At 40.1% G+C, this 21,184-nt stretch overlaps 1 protein-coding gene across 1 annotated transcript in view; it reads right to left on the bottom strand.

The window, feature by feature from the left end:
• The window catches only part of stk26 (serine/threonine protein kinase 26), a 30,899-nt gene that overhangs the window by 6,081 nt on the left and 3,634 nt on the right, over window positions 1-21,184 (bottom strand). Inside the window, exons 2-7 of the mRNA XM_028564381.1 lie at window positions 11,354-11,422; window positions 10,889-11,050; window positions 8,664-8,720; window positions 7,778-7,886; window positions 6,474-6,631; window positions 1,322-1,507 (exon numbers count right to left, since the gene is read on the bottom strand). Of these exons, the coding sequence (XP_028420182.1) occupies window positions 1,322-1,507; window positions 6,474-6,631; window positions 7,778-7,886; window positions 8,664-8,720; window positions 10,889-11,050; window positions 11,354-11,422 (741 nt within the window). The remainder of the gene's footprint in view (window positions 1-1,321; window positions 1,508-6,473; window positions 6,632-7,777; window positions 7,887-8,663; window positions 8,721-10,888; window positions 11,051-11,353; window positions 11,423-21,184) is intronic.

Here is a 21,184-nt window from a genome sequence, read left to right as displayed (position 1 = left end):
GAATTACAGCCACTAGAGCCAGTCCCACAATGAGCTTTCCCTAGTATGTGCCATTTCTGTGTCTGTAGATATTGAGCAGGAGAGAGGTGGAGGGTGGGGGTGTGGCCTTGACCAACTGCCACTTTGTTCGTTTGAAAGCCATGATGTCTCTCTCTCATGGGTGGGCCAAATTCTCTGGGCGGGCAAAGCAGAGAAAGAGGAGGTAACCTTGCTCCTTATGACCTCATAAGGAGAAGATTCCAGATTGGCCCATCTGAGCTTTCATTTTCTCAAAGGCAGAGCAGGATACCCAGGGCTCGGTTTACACCTATCACCATTTCTAGCCACTGGGGGACCAGAGGCAGGCTGGAGGAACGCATATTAATGTTAAAAAACCTCAAAGTGAAATTTCATGCCATGGGACCTTTAAACCCGGACTGAGTAGTAAAATATCTTTTTACGAGTCCAAGTATAAAACCAGTGGTAGGAGTATTCATAGCTAAAAACGTACCTTTGAAAATACTCCATTACAAGTTTAAAGTCTTGCATTCAAAATCCTACTTACATAAAAAAGGACACAAGTAGTATCAGCAAAGTGTACTTTTAAGTATCAAAAGTGTAAGTATTTGTACCCATGTAACAGATATATTACATTATAAGATTGTTAATACAGATGCATCAATGTTAGAGCAAATTGGAACTGCTCCAGGTTGAAATACTTTTAACTTCTTTATATACAGTTAGCTAGTTCAGCTCAGTGGTTCCCAACCTAGGGTTCGCGCCCCTCCAAAGGGTCACCAGAGGGGTCGTGAGATGATTAATGGGAGAGGAAAAACAATCTGAAACTAAGTTTAATACACAGAATTGTTTCCATGATTTGGACTTTTAATATTTGGTCTCTAATATTTGCGGTTCCGTGATCATTTGAGCCTCCAACATTTTAATGAAACCATGTCATTAGTTTAGAGGGGGAATGTCTCTTGTTGTTGGATCTAAAACATGACAAGGGGCCTAAACTACACTTTGTAAGGGGCTACAAGTCCAAAAGGTTGGGAACCACTGGTTTAATCTTTAACAACGTGTTGTTTTTTTAAATCCTGACGGTTGTTTTTTTTCATGTGGAGCAGCTACAAGTGTCAGATAAATGTAGTGGGGTAAAAAATACAATATTTCCCTCTGAGATGTAGTGGAGTAAAATTATCGAGTAAAGCACGAGTATCATGAAAACATAAAAAAGAACCTTTATACAGAGCTGTGAGGAGAAATTATAAAAAAGTGAGAAACTGTATCATTACAGTGAATGTAGTTTGTGTGTGTGTGTGTGTGTGTGTGTGTGTCTTACGAAGGTAGGGTCCTTGTTGAGGCACGCCTCGGTGAAGTCTTTGAAGCTCCTGGAGAAATCTCCGCTCAGCGTAGGAGGAGGAGACTTGGGGATGTGGAACAGCACTCGCATCGGATGCATGTCCGAGTTGGGGGGCTCTCCCTTGGCGAGCTCGATGGCCGTGATGCCCAGAGACCAAATGTCGGCCTGCAAAGACACGCACAGTCGGAATTAACAGACACACACTGGCTACCACGGGGTCAGTCCTATGTTCCCACATTTCTAGGACATTTTCAAAATTAGGTCTTGCTTTCCTATATTTCCCTTCAATTTAAACCCTATCGTCCCACAACATTTTTAGGGTGAGGGGTTAGGGGTTAGGGGGATAATATCTGATACAAATTTATGAAAAAGGAAATGTGGGAACACAGGGTCTAATTTCGGAAAAACAATCTTAGAAATATGGGAACTGTGGGAACATATAGCCTAATTTTGAAAAAATGAAATCTTAGAAATGTGGGAAAATAGGTCTGCGGGAACATAAGCACGCTCCCTCTACCACACCTGTTTCTACAGAATCTTAATCTTTCCACTGGAAATGAGTCAGCCTTTTAAAGGTTGTATGTGGGGCTTTTTTCTAACAGTGCTTTGTTGATTACCGTTTCCTAAGAAGATGAGAGTTGCCTCTGAAGTAAAGTGTCCTCATATATTCTGTATAATTTCAGAAAGAAGCCCGGGTTCACAACAGGGAGAGATCTTGGCAATTCAAAGACAGCACCAGAAGCTATGGAGCCAGCTAACCACTGTGAATCCAAACTGATTGCAGCTGCTGTTTGTGAAGAAACAAGCTAAAGTTATTTGACTTTTTACAGTCATCTCGCTTGAGCATTTTCCTTATTGTGACTTCGTTGTGAGCAGTGGTGTAGTCTAATGTATTGTAGTACTGTATACTGTACTGAATATATATATATATATATATATATATATATATATATATATATATATATATATATATATATATATATATATATATATATATATACACACACAAATTTAAGGAAAGGTTTAGTTTGATTTTTTTTCCCAGGTAGAAAGTGAATGTTTTCATTATCAATTACCAGTTACCTTTTGTGATTAAGTGATTAACTGTTTTGTCTGTAAAATGTCAAAAACATGTAATGAAATATCTTCAAATTGCTTGTTTTGTTTGATCAACAATCCTAAACCTAAAGAATATCTTTGTTTATAATATTATAAAAACAAACAAAAACTGCACATTTAAGGAGCTGGAACCAGCCACGGTTTGACATCTTTGATTGATAAATAACTTTAAACGATTAATTGATTATCAAAATTGTTTTAGCTGCTACTTTGTTACAAGCTTAAGTTTATTCTTACTGCGTAGTGAAACAAGTGAACAGAGATTACACCGCTAATTTTTACATGAATGCAAACACACACACACACACACACACACACACACACACACACACACACACACACACACAGAGTCAGGAGGTTTGTGGCTGAAAGTTGTGAGGATGACACCCACTAACCACATGTCAACACATACACTAATGTAAACACACACACTTAGAGTGTATTAGCTTGGGGTACAGTATAACAAAGGCACACAGGTTGAATGTCACATCGTTTCAACTTGCTACAATGACCATGTGGCAGCCAAGGTAACACACACACACACACACACACACACACACACACACACACACACTACAGTTGTAGCTGCTCAGGCTCATATTACAACAGGATGCTCTGTGACTGTTTGACTGTTAACGCTGTCGCTCGATTACTGTGGCACACTGAACATATGGCAGCCTGTAGCAGGAGACAACACGCACCCACACCCCACACACACACACACACACACAGTGTCTTCAGAATTGCTTGCATGTATCCTACTTAAACTTTCTGCGAAGAAGACACAATTGACCCGTTCCCACATACACTGTCCTGCTGCCCCAAATACAATAGTCACTAGAGCACCAAGTGTAGATTAACCTGCCGCTGGAAATAGTCCTATACCTCCTGTCTGTGTGACTAAAGACTACAGTGACCAGCAGTATTAGGAAATTACTGAAACATTGATTATTTATTTATTTGGATTAAAGCTGCAAAACTCACGTACACACACACACACACACACACACACACACACACACACACACACACACACACACACACACACACACACACACACACACACACACACACACACACACACACACACACACACACACACACACACACACACACACACACACACACACACACACACACACACACACCTTTATGTGTTTTTGTAAGCTTGTTCTGACTGCTCAGGTTACGGCTGTAGTTTATGTAACTGTTAGCGGTGTCTTGAAACGGTCTTTGGTATTTCAACAAGTCACACTTTGTCTTCCTTCCCTTTACAGAAGAGTTAAAAAAAAAAAAAAAAAAAAAAAAGGAGAAAGCCTGAATAACACAATCCACCTCCCTACCACGTGCCACCGTTATAGTTAACTGCAACAAAATAAAAGCAGGGCTTACAGCATATTACCGTGAAGTCAACACTTTGATGGCTGGTAACTTTTTAATGGCCATTTGTTTGCCAATTCATGAATGAAATGGTTATCAAACACCGTCAGCACATCTATGAATAATGAAAATAAGAAAAGATGACATTATATAAACACTGTGTTCTTCCCGAGGGAAATAGTTGTTGTCGTAGTTGCAGGACGAACAAGGCAAATATAAAATAACAATCACGGTGAGGAGTAAAAAGAAAAGAATTAGTTACGTTGTATGAGAGCATCAGCTAAAATTGCTACAATAAATACATGGTGAAGTCTGGTGAAAATAACATTCTGTTTCCAGACATTTTTGTGTCTGCTACTTCCTCTCTATACATTCTGTTTAAGCTTTAATGTTGTATGACTACGGTATTAGTCATACAACATGACAAATTATGCAAACGCACACATTTGCTGTTGTGGGCGTTCTTAGGATAAAAGTAACATTTTGACACAAACACAACACACACACACACACACACACACACACACAATACCACATTGACTGACAGAGTACACACACCCTAATGGATTTGCCTTATTTCCAAAACACACACATACGTATTGACAGAAACAAAGAAACAGAAAGCAGGTCAGGAGACGTCACCTTGTTATGTAATTTCATAAAAAGACATTTGTTTACTTTGTTACTGGGTATCCCATCCAACTATTTAAACCAGCCTTTTTACCTTTGTGTGTGTCTAACTGCAGCAGGTGCAGCTATGAATGCATGGACAAAGAAGAAGATGAGGGAATCCCCTCTAAATGAAATCATTATGGCCACAGTCAGGGGTTAAATTAGGAAAACAAGCCTGGCACGAGACTAAAGGGTTTTCTCGATCTATAGATAGACATACAAGTTACATTAAACATCAAATAACAGCTTCAAATCCTATTTACTCTGACTTTTCTAGGTGAAGTCTAGACAACATGACACAGCGGGTGTTTCTAATAGATGCAAATAAAACCAAGAACACTGTGGAAATAATGCAAAACTACCCCAAAGCCAGACAGAACAACAACAACCCCGTGGTGGAGGTTGCTACAGCAATAGCAAAATGCATTGCAAACATGGCGCGCGGTGTTAAAGCAACAGAGGAATCCCACAGCCGTAAAGTGTAGATTGAAGCCAGATGAGCTTTTTTAAATCAACACATGGAAAGTGTATGTTTGTGCTAACGAGCATGTATACATCTGAGGAATGAGAGACCAAATCACTTTAACAACTCTGTGAATGACACATCAAGGTCTGAGTTTTCTGTCTCCGTGTGTTTGATAAACTGATCCGATACTTTATTCATCCCTGGGGGGGAAAACTCTTCGCAAAAAGGGAAAGAAGACACAACCCTAAAATCTCTTTAAATGCAGAGTACGGAGAAATCCGGAGCTTGAGAGGCCCGCAGCACTAAGGTTACGTTTACATTGCTACGTTTTGGTTTTTAAAACAAATAGCTTTTGCTACGTTTACACCTCGCATTCACACTGCCCTGGCGTCTCAGAGCCCCTAAACCGGAGATATCCTAGGTACTACCCTTCTTTGTATTGTACTTGTTTTTTTATTTATTTTCATCAGGGACCGCCCCCGTGATTGCGTTGCTTTCCCGACTGCCAGCGTTCACATGGTCGGGATGTGTGTTCTTCTTCTTCTGTTATATTGGCGTTTGGCATAACAACTTGTTGCATGACTGCCACCAACGGTTGGACATAGCCTAGAGCATCAGGTGTGTGAAAACATGGAGGCCACAATAACAAAAGATTTGCTGCTGTTTTCTTATAATACAAACAGACACGGATAAGGTGTTTTTTTATTATACATATTAGGCCTATTTATGAATAATTTGAAACAGGTTATGTCTGTGTATGTTTCTTGGCAGAGGCGTTTGTGCACAATAAACAGTTTATTGTCATTGAAATACTGTATGTTCAGTGAAAGTCGCCTCCATCAAAAGTCAGCACCAACTGGGAAACTCGGTTAGCAAAATTGAGCCTGAGTTTCCCACCTCTGATTACCACAGGAAGTGATGTGAACGATGACGTTTTCACTGGGAAATTATTTTTTTTCTGATGCCCATGAACAGTGAATGCCCATTAACCAAAGTCAGTCAGCTAGGATTGGGAAATCAGTGTTCATTTTAATTTGCTACACCACCAACACAATTACTATCAAATTTCAGTTTCCTGCACCTTTAAGTAGACCATAGTTAAATTATAAATAAATTGTTTAATTTTTTTTTTTTTAAGTTTCTTTAATATAAAAATTTAAATATATGTCTGAAAATATTGATAACCTTAAATCCAGCAATTTATTCGCAAAGATGTATCAGCATATTCATAAACAAAAAAAACATGTACATTACGCAACATTGATGACTTACTGGTAGCTTTCCACCTGTATGTTTAACATTAAACCATGATGTGTAAAATATAAAATGACTATCCATCCATTTTTATTAATCCGGCCCATTTTAATATGCAACTAATTTGTATACACTATATGTAGTAGGAGGTCCCTGCTCCATCTCTCTTTCAGCTAAGGGGTCCTTGGCTTAAAAAACGTTGAAGACCCCTGAAGTAGACGAAGATAACCGGTGTCCTACCTTGGAGTCGTAGGCGGACTGCTGGATGACCTCCGGAGCCATCCAGAACGGCGTTCCCACGAAGGTTTCCCTCTTTATCTGCGTGTCCGTCAGCTGACCGGCCACACCGAAGTCGGCCAGCTTCACCTGACCGTGCTCCGACAGCAGGACGTTGGCAGCTACGGAGAATTAACCACATTATTATTATTATTTATTATTATTTCTTTATTTGATCAGGGACAATGCACAAAAAAACTTTAGTCTATAAAAGAAGAGATGTCATGTGCCAGGTTATAGCAAAAAATGCCAATTTCCACCCGCAGTCCCTGGACAGGTTGATGTTATACTTACAAAAAGTTCATAAAATATATACACAATAATACATGAAAGCATTACTTCACTCACATCATAAAAACACTCTCCACTCCAGGAATCTATCACTCACTCACTCACAGTTTACATCATTCATATCACAGTCATTCAGTGCGTACAAGTTTGCTTAGATAATAACCACTGTTTGGTCAGGCGTTTAAAAGTACTAAAATTTGTGCATGAAATAATTTCGTTTGGAAGAGTGCTCCAAAGGCTCGCTGATTTATAAGAAAACGATTGTTGACCATATGTGGTTGTACGTCTTGGAACGCTGCACTCTCCTCTGACTGTCGACCGTGTGGCTCTAGAGATTCTCTCCGAATTCAAATGTGACAAATTTTCTCAAAAGGGGGAGCAGCAATATTATGAATAATTTTAAATAGAGCAGAAATATAATTATATTTAATAAGGATTATTACAACGCGCTTTGGTTAAATCAAAGCTTGTCTCGTGCCAGTCTCTTTTTGGTATATTGTAGTTTCATACACTGATTTTTGAAACAACGGCAATCACCCTTTAATGCAAATGAAGCAGGTCAAATTGAACCCTAGAGTGAGAAAAACAACTTTAAAGAAATTAAAGTCTTTAAAATGACTCTGACTGCCAGTGTTTCATTTACTGGATAATCCCCGGGACACACGGCACCATCGGATGTCCATCGCCTCGCAAAACTCAAACTGTTTCGGGAGAATGAGCATAAAAATTTTACAAAGAATATGTTTACCGCATTCAGACAGCCCTTTCTGACGGGGAATTAAAGCCATTATCTCTGCTGTCTTCACCAGACTCCTAACAGTAATTTGACCTCGAAGAACACGGGAGTGACTGCTCTAAACGCTGCCTCCATCGGTTACTTTGTGTTATTGTGCGACTTTGGTGGATCCAAACTAACCCTTTTAAACACCAATCTATAACCAGCTGGCAGCAGTAGTTTAGTTTAGTCCCACCCGTACCTTTGATGTCTCGGTGGATCTTCTTCTCAGAGTGCAGGTAGTCGAGCCCCTTCAAGATCTCCTTCAGCATGGTGGCAATCTGAGACTCATCAAACGGACCCGCCCGAAGCTACACACACACACACACACACACACAGACACACACAGACACACACAGACACACAGACACACAAGTGATGACAGTTATAAAACCTTTTATCGCAGGAACTCAAACACACCCTGTTTAGTTTCATATAAGATAATGACTCAAAACAGAAAATTAGGCAATCAAAAACACCATATAAATCTATAAACGATCCTTTTTATTCATATTCAATTCCAAGCTTATTCTTCCTGAACAGCTGCTTCATAGACCTACACATGGCCTCTCTGCAAACAATACAGACCACGTGTTTGTTTTTTTCATTTTCTTTTTTTTGTCTTGGGATGTATTTGGACACAACTGAATTTCTTTTTAACTTGGCTTTCAATTAATCTCATTCTTATTTGTGTACCAATTCTCTCATTTATTATTCTTAAGTCTCTGTTTTTACTTTCACTTATAGGTTTTATCATCTCCTGCTGTCAATTGCCTTTTTTTTCTTCTTTTAAAGCACTTTGAGCTACATCTCGTGTGAAAAGTGCTCTACAAATGAAGTTAACTATTATTATTATCTTTTGGAAAAACCTTCAATATTAGGATTACTTCCGGATGTAACTCTCTGCTCTATATCTATCTCCCTTTTCTCACTCTCCTTCTCTCTACCAGGCAGGGAGAGTGGCTTTACATACTGTGCATACTGAAAATGGATCTGAGAAGAAAGGGTAGTTTTGGAATGAAATTGAAATAGAACTTAAACAAATTTTTCTTATTTTACGGACTAGGTCAATAAATGTCAACACTCACCAAGTCGAGTGCTGACCCTCCGCCCAGATACTCCATGATGATCCATAGTTTACTGCCCTGAAAGAGACAGAAAAATGCAAGTCAAATCGAACAGATTATGCTTTTAATGTAGCCTTCAAAAACAATTTTTTTTAATTCATCCTTTCGATGATTGAACAATTGAATGATGATAAAAAAAAAAATTGCTGAACTTAAATGAACATTTAACCCTCATATTGTCTGCATTGTCTCGGTTTAGAATATGCTAGGTTGTAGGCTATAGCTTGCACCAGTGGCACTGGCAGGATTCTATTTCATTGCACGCACACAAGAATCGCCCGCCCGCTGAAGAGGTTAACTGCGGCAGAAATCAGATGTTCTTATAATATTTAATGTGTATGAGAGTGGGCTCCTAGCGTAGTTTTTCCATATCATTAATGACCAGATCATGAAAATATTTTACTGAAGCATTTTGTAACACACACACAGAGAGAGAGAGAGAGAGAGAGAGAGAGAGAGAGAGAGAGAGAGAGAGAGAGAGAGAGAGAGAGAGAGAGAGAGAGAGAGAGTGTATGCCATGTAAGCATCATATCCCGAATATGATCAAAAACAGGATAAGCCTCAATGTCCATGTTAACAAACATCAGAGGTGGGACCAGGTCATATGTTTTTGCAAGTCTCAAGTCTTTGCACCAAAGTCCCAAGTCAAGTCCCAAGTCAAGACAGGCAAGTCCCAAGTCAAGTACAAAGTCCTAAACTTTGGGTTTCGAGTCTTAAACAAGCCATAACGCAATATTCACCAAATCTAAACAACAGAATAATAATAATAAATCAAATGTACACAAGTCATGAAGACCTTTGGAAATGTGTATTTATTTTTTTAAACAAGTTGTATCAAGTACTATTGACTTGAATAACACAGCCACTGCACTTTCATAATGTTTTATGTCTAAATAAATTAAAAAGATAAATGTAAAAGAAAGAAACTCACTTTATGGATACATTATCTGTGTGTGCATGTGTGTGTGAGAGAACATAACAGTTTGCATACAACATAAACGGTTTCATTCACCCACAAGGATGCACAATTTCTGTTACTAAGAGTGAAGTAAGAGTTCAGGAGGGAACCCACCACAACACTTTGCTGACACGGTGCCTCTGTTGATTAAATGATTTAGCCTCGACTTGATGTTACCGTTCTTTGTGCAGCATAAAACATTGAACGAAGTTGGAGTTGTTGCATCTCCATCTGTAATTTTCATCCCACATGTTTTGCACATTGCAATCTATTTTTTGTTGACTACCACATAGGCTTGGGCGATCTCTAATATTTAGAGATCGGAGGCTGGGTGACTACTGAAATCAGCACAGCCCAGCAGGGGTCAGATCCATGGAAAAGAGATGACAACCTGCTTTGTAAATTAAGGTTAAGGATTTAAAATTCATTCGTCGCTCGTGCCGATTGATACCGCTCCCGTGAAGTCACGAGTCATTGGTGTTGAAGTCCAAGTGGAGCTGCAAGTCTTTCCTGAAATTATCAAGTAGAGTCTAAAGTCTTCAAATTTGACATGAGTCAAACCACATGCTAGCTCAGTCCGTGGGCTCAGCGACACTCAGCGCCCAGCAACCAGTTTATCTTCGGATCGAGTCATGAACATGAACCTTCTGACTAACTTACATTCTGACAGGGACTACAGGTGGAAATTAGCAAATGTTGCTATAACCTGGCGCAAGACATATTCTCTTTTATTGCAAGTTTAATGTTTATTTGTGCATTGTCCCGGTTTCAAATAAATACATTTCCATTCCATTAGTAGTGGTTGGGTTAGTGGTGAAATAAGGTATAATCATTGCAAAAATTATTACCGTGAACAGAGCAGAGAGCAGAACAGAGCTGCTGGCCGCTGCTGCTCCTGTGCGCATTTACGCATTGTTATCATTAGTTGCGCGAAGAAGAAAAAAATGTGTGCACAGTGCGTACGGGATTAAGGCTGCCGGCGGCACTGACTTGCAGAATAGTTTTGAAAACACAAAGGAAAAGCGACGGGTCTGCAGACATTTTGTGTTAATCGGCCGATGCGATCATCTCAAAATGGCAGTAATCGGCCCGATTAATCGGCTGACCGATTTATCGGTCCATCAATTCTTTTTTGGCGAATTTTCCCTTAAAAGAACAATGCCCTCTTCACGTTTTGTGGCATAAAGCGATCAGTTTGACAGAATGGAAATATAAGAACTTGTCACACCTTCAGATAGGAGCCGAAGTACTTGGTGATGTACGGACTGTCGCACTGACTGAGAACTGTGATCTCCTGCTGGATGTCCTCGATCTCGTCCTCAGCCTCCTCCAGATCGATCGTCTTTATGGCGACAACGCTCTGTGTACGATTATCGATCCCTTTAAACACCTGCAGGACGAGGAGGAGGAAGAGGAGAGAAAGGAGGAACGCATGAGGGGAATGAAAGGAAGATTAGGAAAGAGCCGAACATGGAATGAAAGATGGCCAAAAAGGGAGATAGGGAAGGCAGAAGAAAGATGATAGAAAGTGTAAGAGGACAAAACATATAGACGGGATAGTTAAAGAGAAAAAAAGGATTTAGATTTAAGAAAAGATGGAGGAAAAAAGAAAAACAACTAAAGTAAATACAGTACCAATAAAAAATACAATTAAATGCGACACACACAGACACAGACAAACACAGACACACACCTCTCCAAAAGATCCCTTTCCAATGCGATCCAATTTGGTGAACAACTCCTCCGGATCAATCTGAGAACTCTGAGAGCAGGGAGAAAGGAAAAGGAGAGGAAGACAAAAAAAAAAAAAAAAAAAAGAGAAGAAAAGAGGAGACAAGGAGAGAAGAAGAGGAAAGGAGACAGGGAGACACAAAAGAAAATATGATTAATGATTAAGAGTAGTTTATATTCACACAAATGAATTTAAAAAAACTGCACATAAAACTGTATTTGACTCCAAACATATACACACACAGCATGTAGCATCTACTTAATGAAAATTAGACGTAATTATTTTATATTATTATGATTTAGTAAGATAAATGTGGGTAAAAATTTGAAGTGTTTGCCATGCAAAGTCCACAAAAGTATAATAAAAGTTCTGTTTCCATCACTTTCCTAACGACACCCATGTCACACACACAGGAAACCAGCATGACAGTTAAAGATAACAGGAACTGAACACACACACAGCTCCCTGACCACACACACACACACACACACACACACACACACACACACACACACACACACACACACACACACACACACACACACACACACACACACACACACACACACACACACACACACACACACACACACACACACCTTATCTCTGAGGGCTTTCCACTGACTTACATTCAATTCCTAAACTCTGCACTCTTTGTTACCGCTGCGGTTTTAAAACTGAGCAGCGAGTTTACAGCAATACACGTCACAGCGAAGAGTTCATAAGAGTGAATTTCACTGTCGGCATTACCATTTCCTGCGTTAGCAGTACACCGACGTCAGAAAAGGAATGACTGTGGGCGATATATTTCGGATTTGCTCTGCAGGTGGTGCCAGAGGAAAGGTCACAAGATTATTCAAATTAACCGGGTTATACCTCCGGGGAGCAAATATGTTGGTGAAAGATCTTTTTAATAGCAAAGATAAAATCTTCACCCAAATGCCTGTGTGTTTATATGTCATGTGTAACGTAGCATGACTTAGAGCAGCTTTACTCCCTGTCAGTGTGAACTGTGGAGGTGTTGCCATCTCGCACACACACACACACACACACACACACACACACACACACACACACACACACACACACACACACACACACACACACACACACACACACACACACACACACACACACACACACACACACACACACACACACACACACACACACACAGCTCTTAAACTCCCAAGAATTGTTTGGATGAAGATTTTATAAAAACACCCACAGAAGCGTATGATACTCTTGTGATGCGGTTTGAGTTTTCTCTGTCTGAACTAAAAAAAGGAACGCAGTCACAGTCAGACACACACACACACACACACACACACACACACACACACACACACACACCACAATGTTGCCACACCCTGTCAGCAAACACAGCGGTTACTGTCCTAGGATACTTTTAGCTCGGTGCAGAGAGACGCAGCAGCAAAGATGAGAGACAGTGAATACGTGTCATACTTCTTGCTACATGTTTTTTTTTTTCCTTCTAAATTTGGGAATTTTTTGCGAACAGTCAGCATTAGAAGTTGCTGTGTAATTGTGTTGTGCACATACAAGCTCGCAGCCCACACGGACTCATAAAGAGACACCACAATACAGCCCAGTGACAAACATGCAAGCACAAATATCACTGTGATGCAACATCAATCACGACCCTACTCTAACATAGATACACAACAACTTCTTTGTGTGTTCGTGATCCAGGCAAATAAATAATGGAACCGCATGCGACATGATTCACCTTTAGCCAACAAGGAACTTCAGTAAACGGCCAATATAACCAACAATGGGGCTTCCCCAGCTCTCTCTCTCTCTCTCTCTCTCTCTCTCTCTCTCTCTCTCTCTCTCTCTCTCTCTCTCTCTCTCTCTCTCTCTCTCTCTCTCTCTCTCTCTCTCTCTCTCTCTCTCTCTCTCTCTCTCTCTCTCTCTCTCTCTCTCTCTCTCTCTCTCTCTCTCTCTCTCTCTCTGAAAGATTCAAAGTGAAATGAGGACTCTTTGAACCCAAACACATCCTATATCCAGCCTTTACTTCCAGTGCCTTGTGAACGTATTGACAGTATAAATACAAAACGACAGACTTCACTTGCAAGAGGGATTATATAAAGTTGAGAGGTTACACTTCGACCGTTCTGTCTCAGCGTAGGGGGGGGGAAGAGAACAAGAGAGGAGGAAGTTAAACATTCAACACGGGCTCAATCATTAATGTTAATAAATTCGGTGCTTCTACACTTGAGGAGCATAGTGTCAAAACTACCATTTTTCAAAATCACAAACTGTTCCAGTTAATGCTTCACTGCAGGTCAAATAATCTTTAAAAACAGCCGTCAGACACGCAGTCTGGGAATTCTATTGTTGGCTTATCATTTACGGGCATTCAAGGTAAATTACACTCCAATGCAAACAAACCTACTTTCCCCGATTTAAAAAAAAAAAAAAGAGAAGGTGTTTGGTGTTAATGTTTAACCAAAGCTACAATGTCAAGAGAGTGTTTAGATGATGTTGCTCATTTTGAAAACCCCCTAAACCCTAAATCTCCCGGCTTGTTGTGGTCTGTCTCGACGGTTCATCCATTAACCTGAGCAAAGTGGTAGATAGCTAACCAGTCGCCAGGATCACTGGATAAACCCCATTAACTGTCCGCACGAGAGCAAAAAAAAAACGTTGTGTCAAGCAAAAAGAAATCCAAATAATTACACCACCGTCAAGCAACTGCATTTAGATTTTATTCATGAAATTAGGGCTGCGGCTAACGATTAATCTGTTGATGTTTTAAATTTAATTTCTGACCTCAAACTGACATCTTCAAGTTGTTGTTTTCTTGTCTGAACAACAGTTCTAAACCTCTTTAAAACAACATAAAACAGAGAAAAGAAGCAATTCATCACATTTGAGAAGCTGGAAACAAATGTTTGGCCTTTTAGCTTCAGAAATGATTAGCCATAAAGTGGCGTATGTATGAATCAAGACGCATAATTGCTTTTTAGCGTGTTTATCAACGCCGTTCGGCCACCATTAACCTACATTAGGTCTGAATTATCGCCGTAGCGAGTAAGGACGGAAGTCTGCGGAACAAGGTCGGTTGGGGTGGCGGATGGGTAGAACACAGGACTGTCACCCAGGAGAGCAGAGATTGGATCCCGCGTGTGGCATTTATCAACAGTTTGTTTTTTTTATAACTTTTTTTTAAGCCTTTCCCAATGTTTCTTTACTAAACCCAACCGTTTGTTTTCCTAAGCGTGTGGCGTTGGTCACTGTTGTGTTTTTGTCGTTTTGTTGTGTTACTAAAGCCTTTCCCAATGTTCTTTTCCTACACCCAACCATTTTCTTTTTTTTTTACACGCGTGTGATGTCACAATAGCACGTGGGGTGTATGTTTACATCCGCTGTATACAGCGTAGACATACACGTGGATAGCTCAAAATGCGTACAAATATCACGCCATTTGGCTTTAGGGAAGTGGCGTGTATGTTTACGCAAAGTCATGATGCCATGTTGATAATGTGGAGATTAGAAACACATACCTCCGCCAAGGACGTGCCCTGTCGCACAAAGTTAGAAATAATTTGTGCATCCGCTCATGGTTCAGTTCCAATATTTAATTGGTTCTTCCTTTGCCCATGTTACACACTTCCACCAAGTTTCATGACAATTGGGTCAGTAGTTTTTTCGTAGTCTCACTTTGCCAGACCTTCCTCAACAGCGCTGCGGAGGAGGGTCTGGCTAATCCACACAGCGTTCCCGGGATGGGAGAAACACGTGCTCTGGGGTCTCATTCATAAAACTGTGCGTAGGATCCTTACTAAAAGCGTACGTACAAGAGTGCGTACGTGCATCAGCCTCAGCGAGACAGCGCCAATTAAATATTAAGAACAAATTTAGATTTCACAAGGTGTTTAAGGAACAAGTATCAGACAGTACAAGTGCAAATAACACTGCTGGATTTAATCTTCACGGTAACGTGGATGATATGGAGTAAAGATACGCGTGAGGCATCAATACTTGAAAATATTATGAGTAATCGTTATTCCCACATGTACTTTCTGCAGTCTGAAATCAATTCACCACCTCACCATCTGCGTCGCCAATTCCCATTGTCTCCAAAATGTGCGTAAGCATGGGTCAGAGTTTGCGTGGAGAACTGCACAGTCTCCCGTCAAGTTTTTTTTTTTTTTTTTTTATAAATAACAACCTTTGCGTGGGAAGTGGCGTACGCACATTTTCAGCCCCGTGGTGTGCGTACGCCACGTTTATAAATGAGACCCCCTGGTTCATTGGCATTTCTTTAAACCAATTACAATTCTATTAATTTCACATATAAACATTTAAGTTACTTGTTCAGCATCTTGATTCATGTACAGTAAAATGGTCCAATTTTCCTGATTTCTGCCAAAACACTTCTTACCTTCCACAAGGTAAGGTCCGTTTACCCGTTGAGTACCTTTTCCACACAATTTAAAGCCAACGCTCTTCCTTTGGAGGAGGTTATTTAAAGCGTTTGCTCTGACAAAAAGCAACGTCTTAGTCAAGTGCATGTCTCCTTCTTATATAGTCTCTGAGATGCACCGCAGCACACTTTATATCACGTTAGGCCGAGTTTAAATGCAGACAAAAGATTTAGATATTACAGAGAAGCAGTGGGATAGAGTGGACACACACACACCTGAATTACACAGCTGTTATATCACCAGTCAACCTGGTAATAAGAGACAGATTTGGGTAGCTACACAGACAGAAAGAGAGAGGCAGAGTTGAGTTTTAGAGGTCAGTGAAGTGAACATGCAAACATTTAGCTGCATTCAGGAAAACTTGGACAAGGCTGTGGAAACTGTGTGCAAGTGAGTGTGAGAGAGGGGAGAGAGATCCATGTTTTTACTAAACGAGTGGTGTCCAAATATGCAAATAAATAATGAAAAAAAAGAAGCTCCTTGTGTGTGTGTGTATTAGAAGTCAAAGGTCACAGCTGCTGGAGGAGGAAGTACAAACACAGCATTCTCAAAACGGACCTTTGCAGAACCGCATCATGTGGAAATCTCACCACTCTTAAAACATTTCCTGTTTCGTTTGAACTCAAAAACACGACTTGATCCATTGAGTCATGCAAGTCTGGTGGATGTTTGTTACTCGCTTACACGTGACGCTACATTACCAAAACCATTTGATTCTATTTACTGTAATAAAAGAAGCCAAAGTTCACAAATGTTAAATGAATATTTTGAAATGTGCTTATTTTCCTTCTCGTCAAGTGTTAGATCTGAAGATTGATACCGTAACCACACTCATGTCTGTACGCAAAAATATGAAGCCAGAGCCAGCAGCCTGTTAGCTTAGCTTAGCTTAGCAAAAATACTGGAAGTAGGGGTTAACAGCTAGCCTGGCTCTGTCCACAGGTAAAACAAATCTGTGTACCTGCATCTCTAAAGCTCACTAAATAACATGCATCTCATTTGTTTTACTGGGGGACCGGGGGTTATGGGCCAGGAAACTTGACATTTTTACACTTTGGTTTTTGTACGGCTTAAGATCTAAAAAAAAAAAAAAAAGAATTATCTACTGACCGGATTTTCATAAAACCCATTATATTTTGGAGCAGATCCAATTCACAGGGCGGTTACACACTCTTTAACATTGGGAGACACGGCATTTGCGCTGCATTCATGCGCCGTCTGAATAATCAGAAAAATGAGTTCCCGACGGGGAAAATTCACATTTCATTAACATTGTGAGATGGGGCATGCCTTGGCCTTGAAGTCTGTGCTCTCTGAGTCCCCTTCTAATTTAATCATTTTATTTAGCTGACAGTTCTTTTTGGATATTTGGATATTTCTTTGAATTCAAATAGTGTACGTCAACTGTGATCATGAGTGAAACCGGACACTTCAATGACTCGCAGCTCGGCCCGATCTCAATCTGTTGCCTAATCGGACTCGATGGATGTGTAATGTGACTTGCTATTAAAACTATAGTTCATGTGACATCTGTTTAAAAGCTCCGGTGTAGGAAAACGTGAATGTAAACAAACCAAAAGTGTAAAACTGCTCTACAATGATTCAGACCGCAGAAAAACTGACTCACCACCCAAAGCCAAAACTCACAAGCAGCTTGCTGCGGTTTCTTTCACACCCAGAAACAAGCACAGACGTACAAGCAAAAGTCTCTTTTAAGTTTCAGTGTAGTGGAGCCTGTGATTATGGCACATTACGTCATGACGAGTTGCTTGAGTTCTTTAAAAGGTGCAGTCGTAAAAATGACAAAGAGCAGGAGAAGAAGGGGACACTCCCTGGCGTTTGATCGGGGCCGTCTCCGTCACAGACACACCTGCAGATGGCTTCCCTGCAATGTCTGGAAACAACCTGTTCGCACTGTACCTGGTGACACCCGAGCTGTAGACTCACACTGACAGGATGTTTCAACACCAGAACGCGGGAAGGTTCAACTGAAACTGAAGAATAAATCCCCTGCAGGAGTTACAGTTTAGCAGGGAAACAGGAAGTCGCCCTCTTCTGTTTTTCTTCATTAAGATGTAGAGCTGCGCCATATGAAGAAAATCTATTATCACGATATTTTTTACCAAATAGTCTAGAGCCCGACCGATAAAGGATTTTTAAGGCCGATATCGATACAAATATTTGCCGATTTCAAAATCCGATATTCCGATATATCGCCCGATAAAAAAGAAAATCCAGAAACGCGTAACAAAACATAAACAGATTTACCTAACATTAGTTATTTGTAGTTATTTATGAGTCCTCACTAAAATAATATGATGATGCAGTTTAAAAATAAACTTGTTTGTTTTATTGTTTTAACAGAACAGAGGAACATCAAAATATATTAAAGTTCCGTAAAAAAATACAAACTTAAGATATGAAACTTAAAGTCCTTTGAACAAAAACACAATAACAACAACAAAATCAAAGAGTGCTGCCAACAGGGACGTTGTAGAGCGCCCTATGGTGGACTCATAACATGGTTGAAGGGTGTTTCGTCCGTTTTTATTAGATTTTTTAAATATTCATTCATCGGCCAATAGTTTGGAAAATGCCGATAGTTTGGAAAATGCCTAATATTGGCCTATAATATCGGCCAGCCGATATATCGGTCATGCTCTAATTTGGTCAGATATTGTAGGGTTGACTTTTGGTACTTTCACAAAAAATGTACACAATGAGAGTTGGGATAAGTAATTTGGGCTGCTATGTGGAGCGGTGCTAAGTTTAGATAAAACAAAGTGGTGGAGCAAGTTAGAGAAAGAACAGAGAGAGAGAGCGCGGTGCTGCTAACCTTACATAAAACAAAGAGAGTTCCCTGTACAGGGAGCACCCGGTCATAGCGTATAACTCGCTGTGCTCCGACTTCATGTTTTCTTGGAGTTATGAAAACGACAGGTTTGGCTACTCCACTTGTCATTGGTCGGCTGTCAAAAAAAGCGCTTGATGTAAGGCGTTTTTTCAGAAAAATTGAAATTCTTTTAACTTCAAAAAGACGCCCTGAGCTTTAGAAAAAAAGTCGGTGGTGGAGTTTAAAAAAGTGCTCACTACTTTTTTTGAAACACGGTTTACTCCAGAGGATTATAATGTAAAACAGACGCTGGCAGCTTAAAAAAAAAGCATAGCCTAATGGTAATAAATAAAGCTGATCAAATTCAGACTGCTAGTGCTGCTTAATCGTCCTTCTGTAGCAAACCTGAAATAGCATTCAGACAATCACAGGACACTAAAACTCTCCACTGACACCCAAGATACTAAAAGTAAAACCAACAATCAGATGATAAGCACCAATAAAAATGTATTTCCATGTACCCAACCATGTGGAGTCATTCCAAAGGTTTCCCAAAACACACGACCAGCACATTGTCAATCAATTCAGCAATAAAAGGCTAATCAAAATGTGTCAGATCAGTTGTAGACAACAGTCAAACTAATTCTCAGTGTCCCAACATCCATCAGCAAAGCTCAGTCACATTATCTTTCATAAAGATATGATAGTTTATATTTGCTTAAGGACAGAAGAAACTATAAAGCAACTTAAAAAACTTTTTTTGCATTTTGTGGTGTTGACGTAAACCACGGAGGCATAAAATTGTAAAAACTAAAAAGGTGAGGCAAAGATAAGAGCTCACACAGGTTTAGGGTTGGGCCACGTCTACCAAACTGGCATATGTATCAAGATGTCCACAGTGCGAAAACATTATAATGGACAATAACATTGTTAGAGGGTGAGGTGAAAGAAACTAGTCGGTGATAATTCTCTGTGGGTTCGTCACTATCAGTTAATCACTTTTTTATTGGGGGTGTCACATATAAGATTTCAAGATTTTAAATCAAAAATCAAGTGAAATGAGCTTTGAATTTCGACTTTCTCAATCAAAAGCAGGATGGGAGATCACCCAGTATTTTTTTCTCTGCACCGCCACCTACTTGCGCACGTCCAAAGAAAAAAAAACAAAAAACAGACACAGCTAGCTTATCGGCAGGTAGCATGCAGCTAAAGACACAGGCTAACGTTAGCTGCAGCTTGACTTTTCCAGACACCGTGGCCACTGTCGTCGAAGATGAAGACAACGGAGAAACAACAGAACTGGAAAATCCTCCTGTTTCCCTGAAGTCACCGTGTGGCAACATTTTGTCTTCCCCGTGAGTGAGTTATGGAAACTAACAACAAAGGTAAAGCAAGGGGGCTCTGATGGGACTTCATGTTGTGTTCATGTGCACCTTGTTAAGCTAATAGTGCATTTAATTGCACTTTGTTCATTTTGAGAAACTCAAACTGTTGTTGCAAGTACCCTTCTATTAGGGCTGTGTATTGAAGAATTTGGCGATACGATACGTATCACGAGACATGGGTCACGGTTCAATATATTGCAATACTGTGCGTAAGGCGATATATTGGGATTTTTTTAAAGTATAATTTTAGAAAAACTATTATTAAAAATGAAGTTTACTTTAGGTAAACAATTGAGTACACAGAAAATCAAACAGCCATTTTGGGATTGTGGTTCACAGGTTCTTAGTGAGCTAATTTGGTAGGCTAAAGTAGGCCAAAGTTCAGCCATAGCTAAAATGTTAGCTTCTAGCAAAAAGTCAAGCACTGCTAGGCACTGTTAGGCGAGGACACTAGTGGTGCGTCTCAGCATAGCCATCTAGCCGTAGGGGGTTTAAACACAACATAAACGTGAACCACTGTCACTTTATTTAAAAAATAAATAAATTGAGACTGCCTTTTTGAAAATCTATACAGCATTGCAAAATAAAATACTGCAATACTCAAGTGTATTGATTTTTTCTTACACCCCTACCTTCTAACATCTAGTAACTCTTATTGTAGCATCGCCATCACTGCTGAAAAGAAAATGTTGAAATAGACAATCGAATCGAGGATTTGGAGAATCATGGCACCCTTGTTGTTCATATAAAATATTGATTATAGCAGCTGTAAGTCAGAGGCCAAAGTGATTAAGTTGTTTATATTTAGACAAACAGCCAATATCTGAAAAAAATCAGTAGGCATTATGATAACAATAAAACACTTAACTTGTAGGGAATAAATCAACTGTCACCGTCACTTTATCAAGTTGTTTTCAGCGTTACACAACACATCCCACAATGCCTCATCAGTCTTCTTGGCAGGGAAAACAGATATTTGTGTCAGCCTCGGCGCTGCAGCAGCTGCCGCCGGGTGTCAGGTGTGCGAGGATTTACCCAGCAGCCGTCGACACCATTTCCGCCCCGCCCACCTGGGACGAACAGAGCAGGCAGAGCGAGTGCGCTGACAGCCAGGCAGCCA

Source organism: Perca flavescens, chromosome 19, assembly GCF_004354835.1.
Source record: "Perca flavescens isolate YP-PL-M2 chromosome 19, PFLA_1.0, whole genome shotgun sequence".
In the NCBI taxonomy this organism is placed as follows: domain Eukaryota; kingdom Metazoa; phylum Chordata; class Actinopteri; order Perciformes; family Percidae; genus Perca; species Perca flavescens.
The sequence above is the reverse complement of the archived record's forward strand: the minus strand, read 5'-3'. Positions and strand labels throughout refer to the sequence as shown.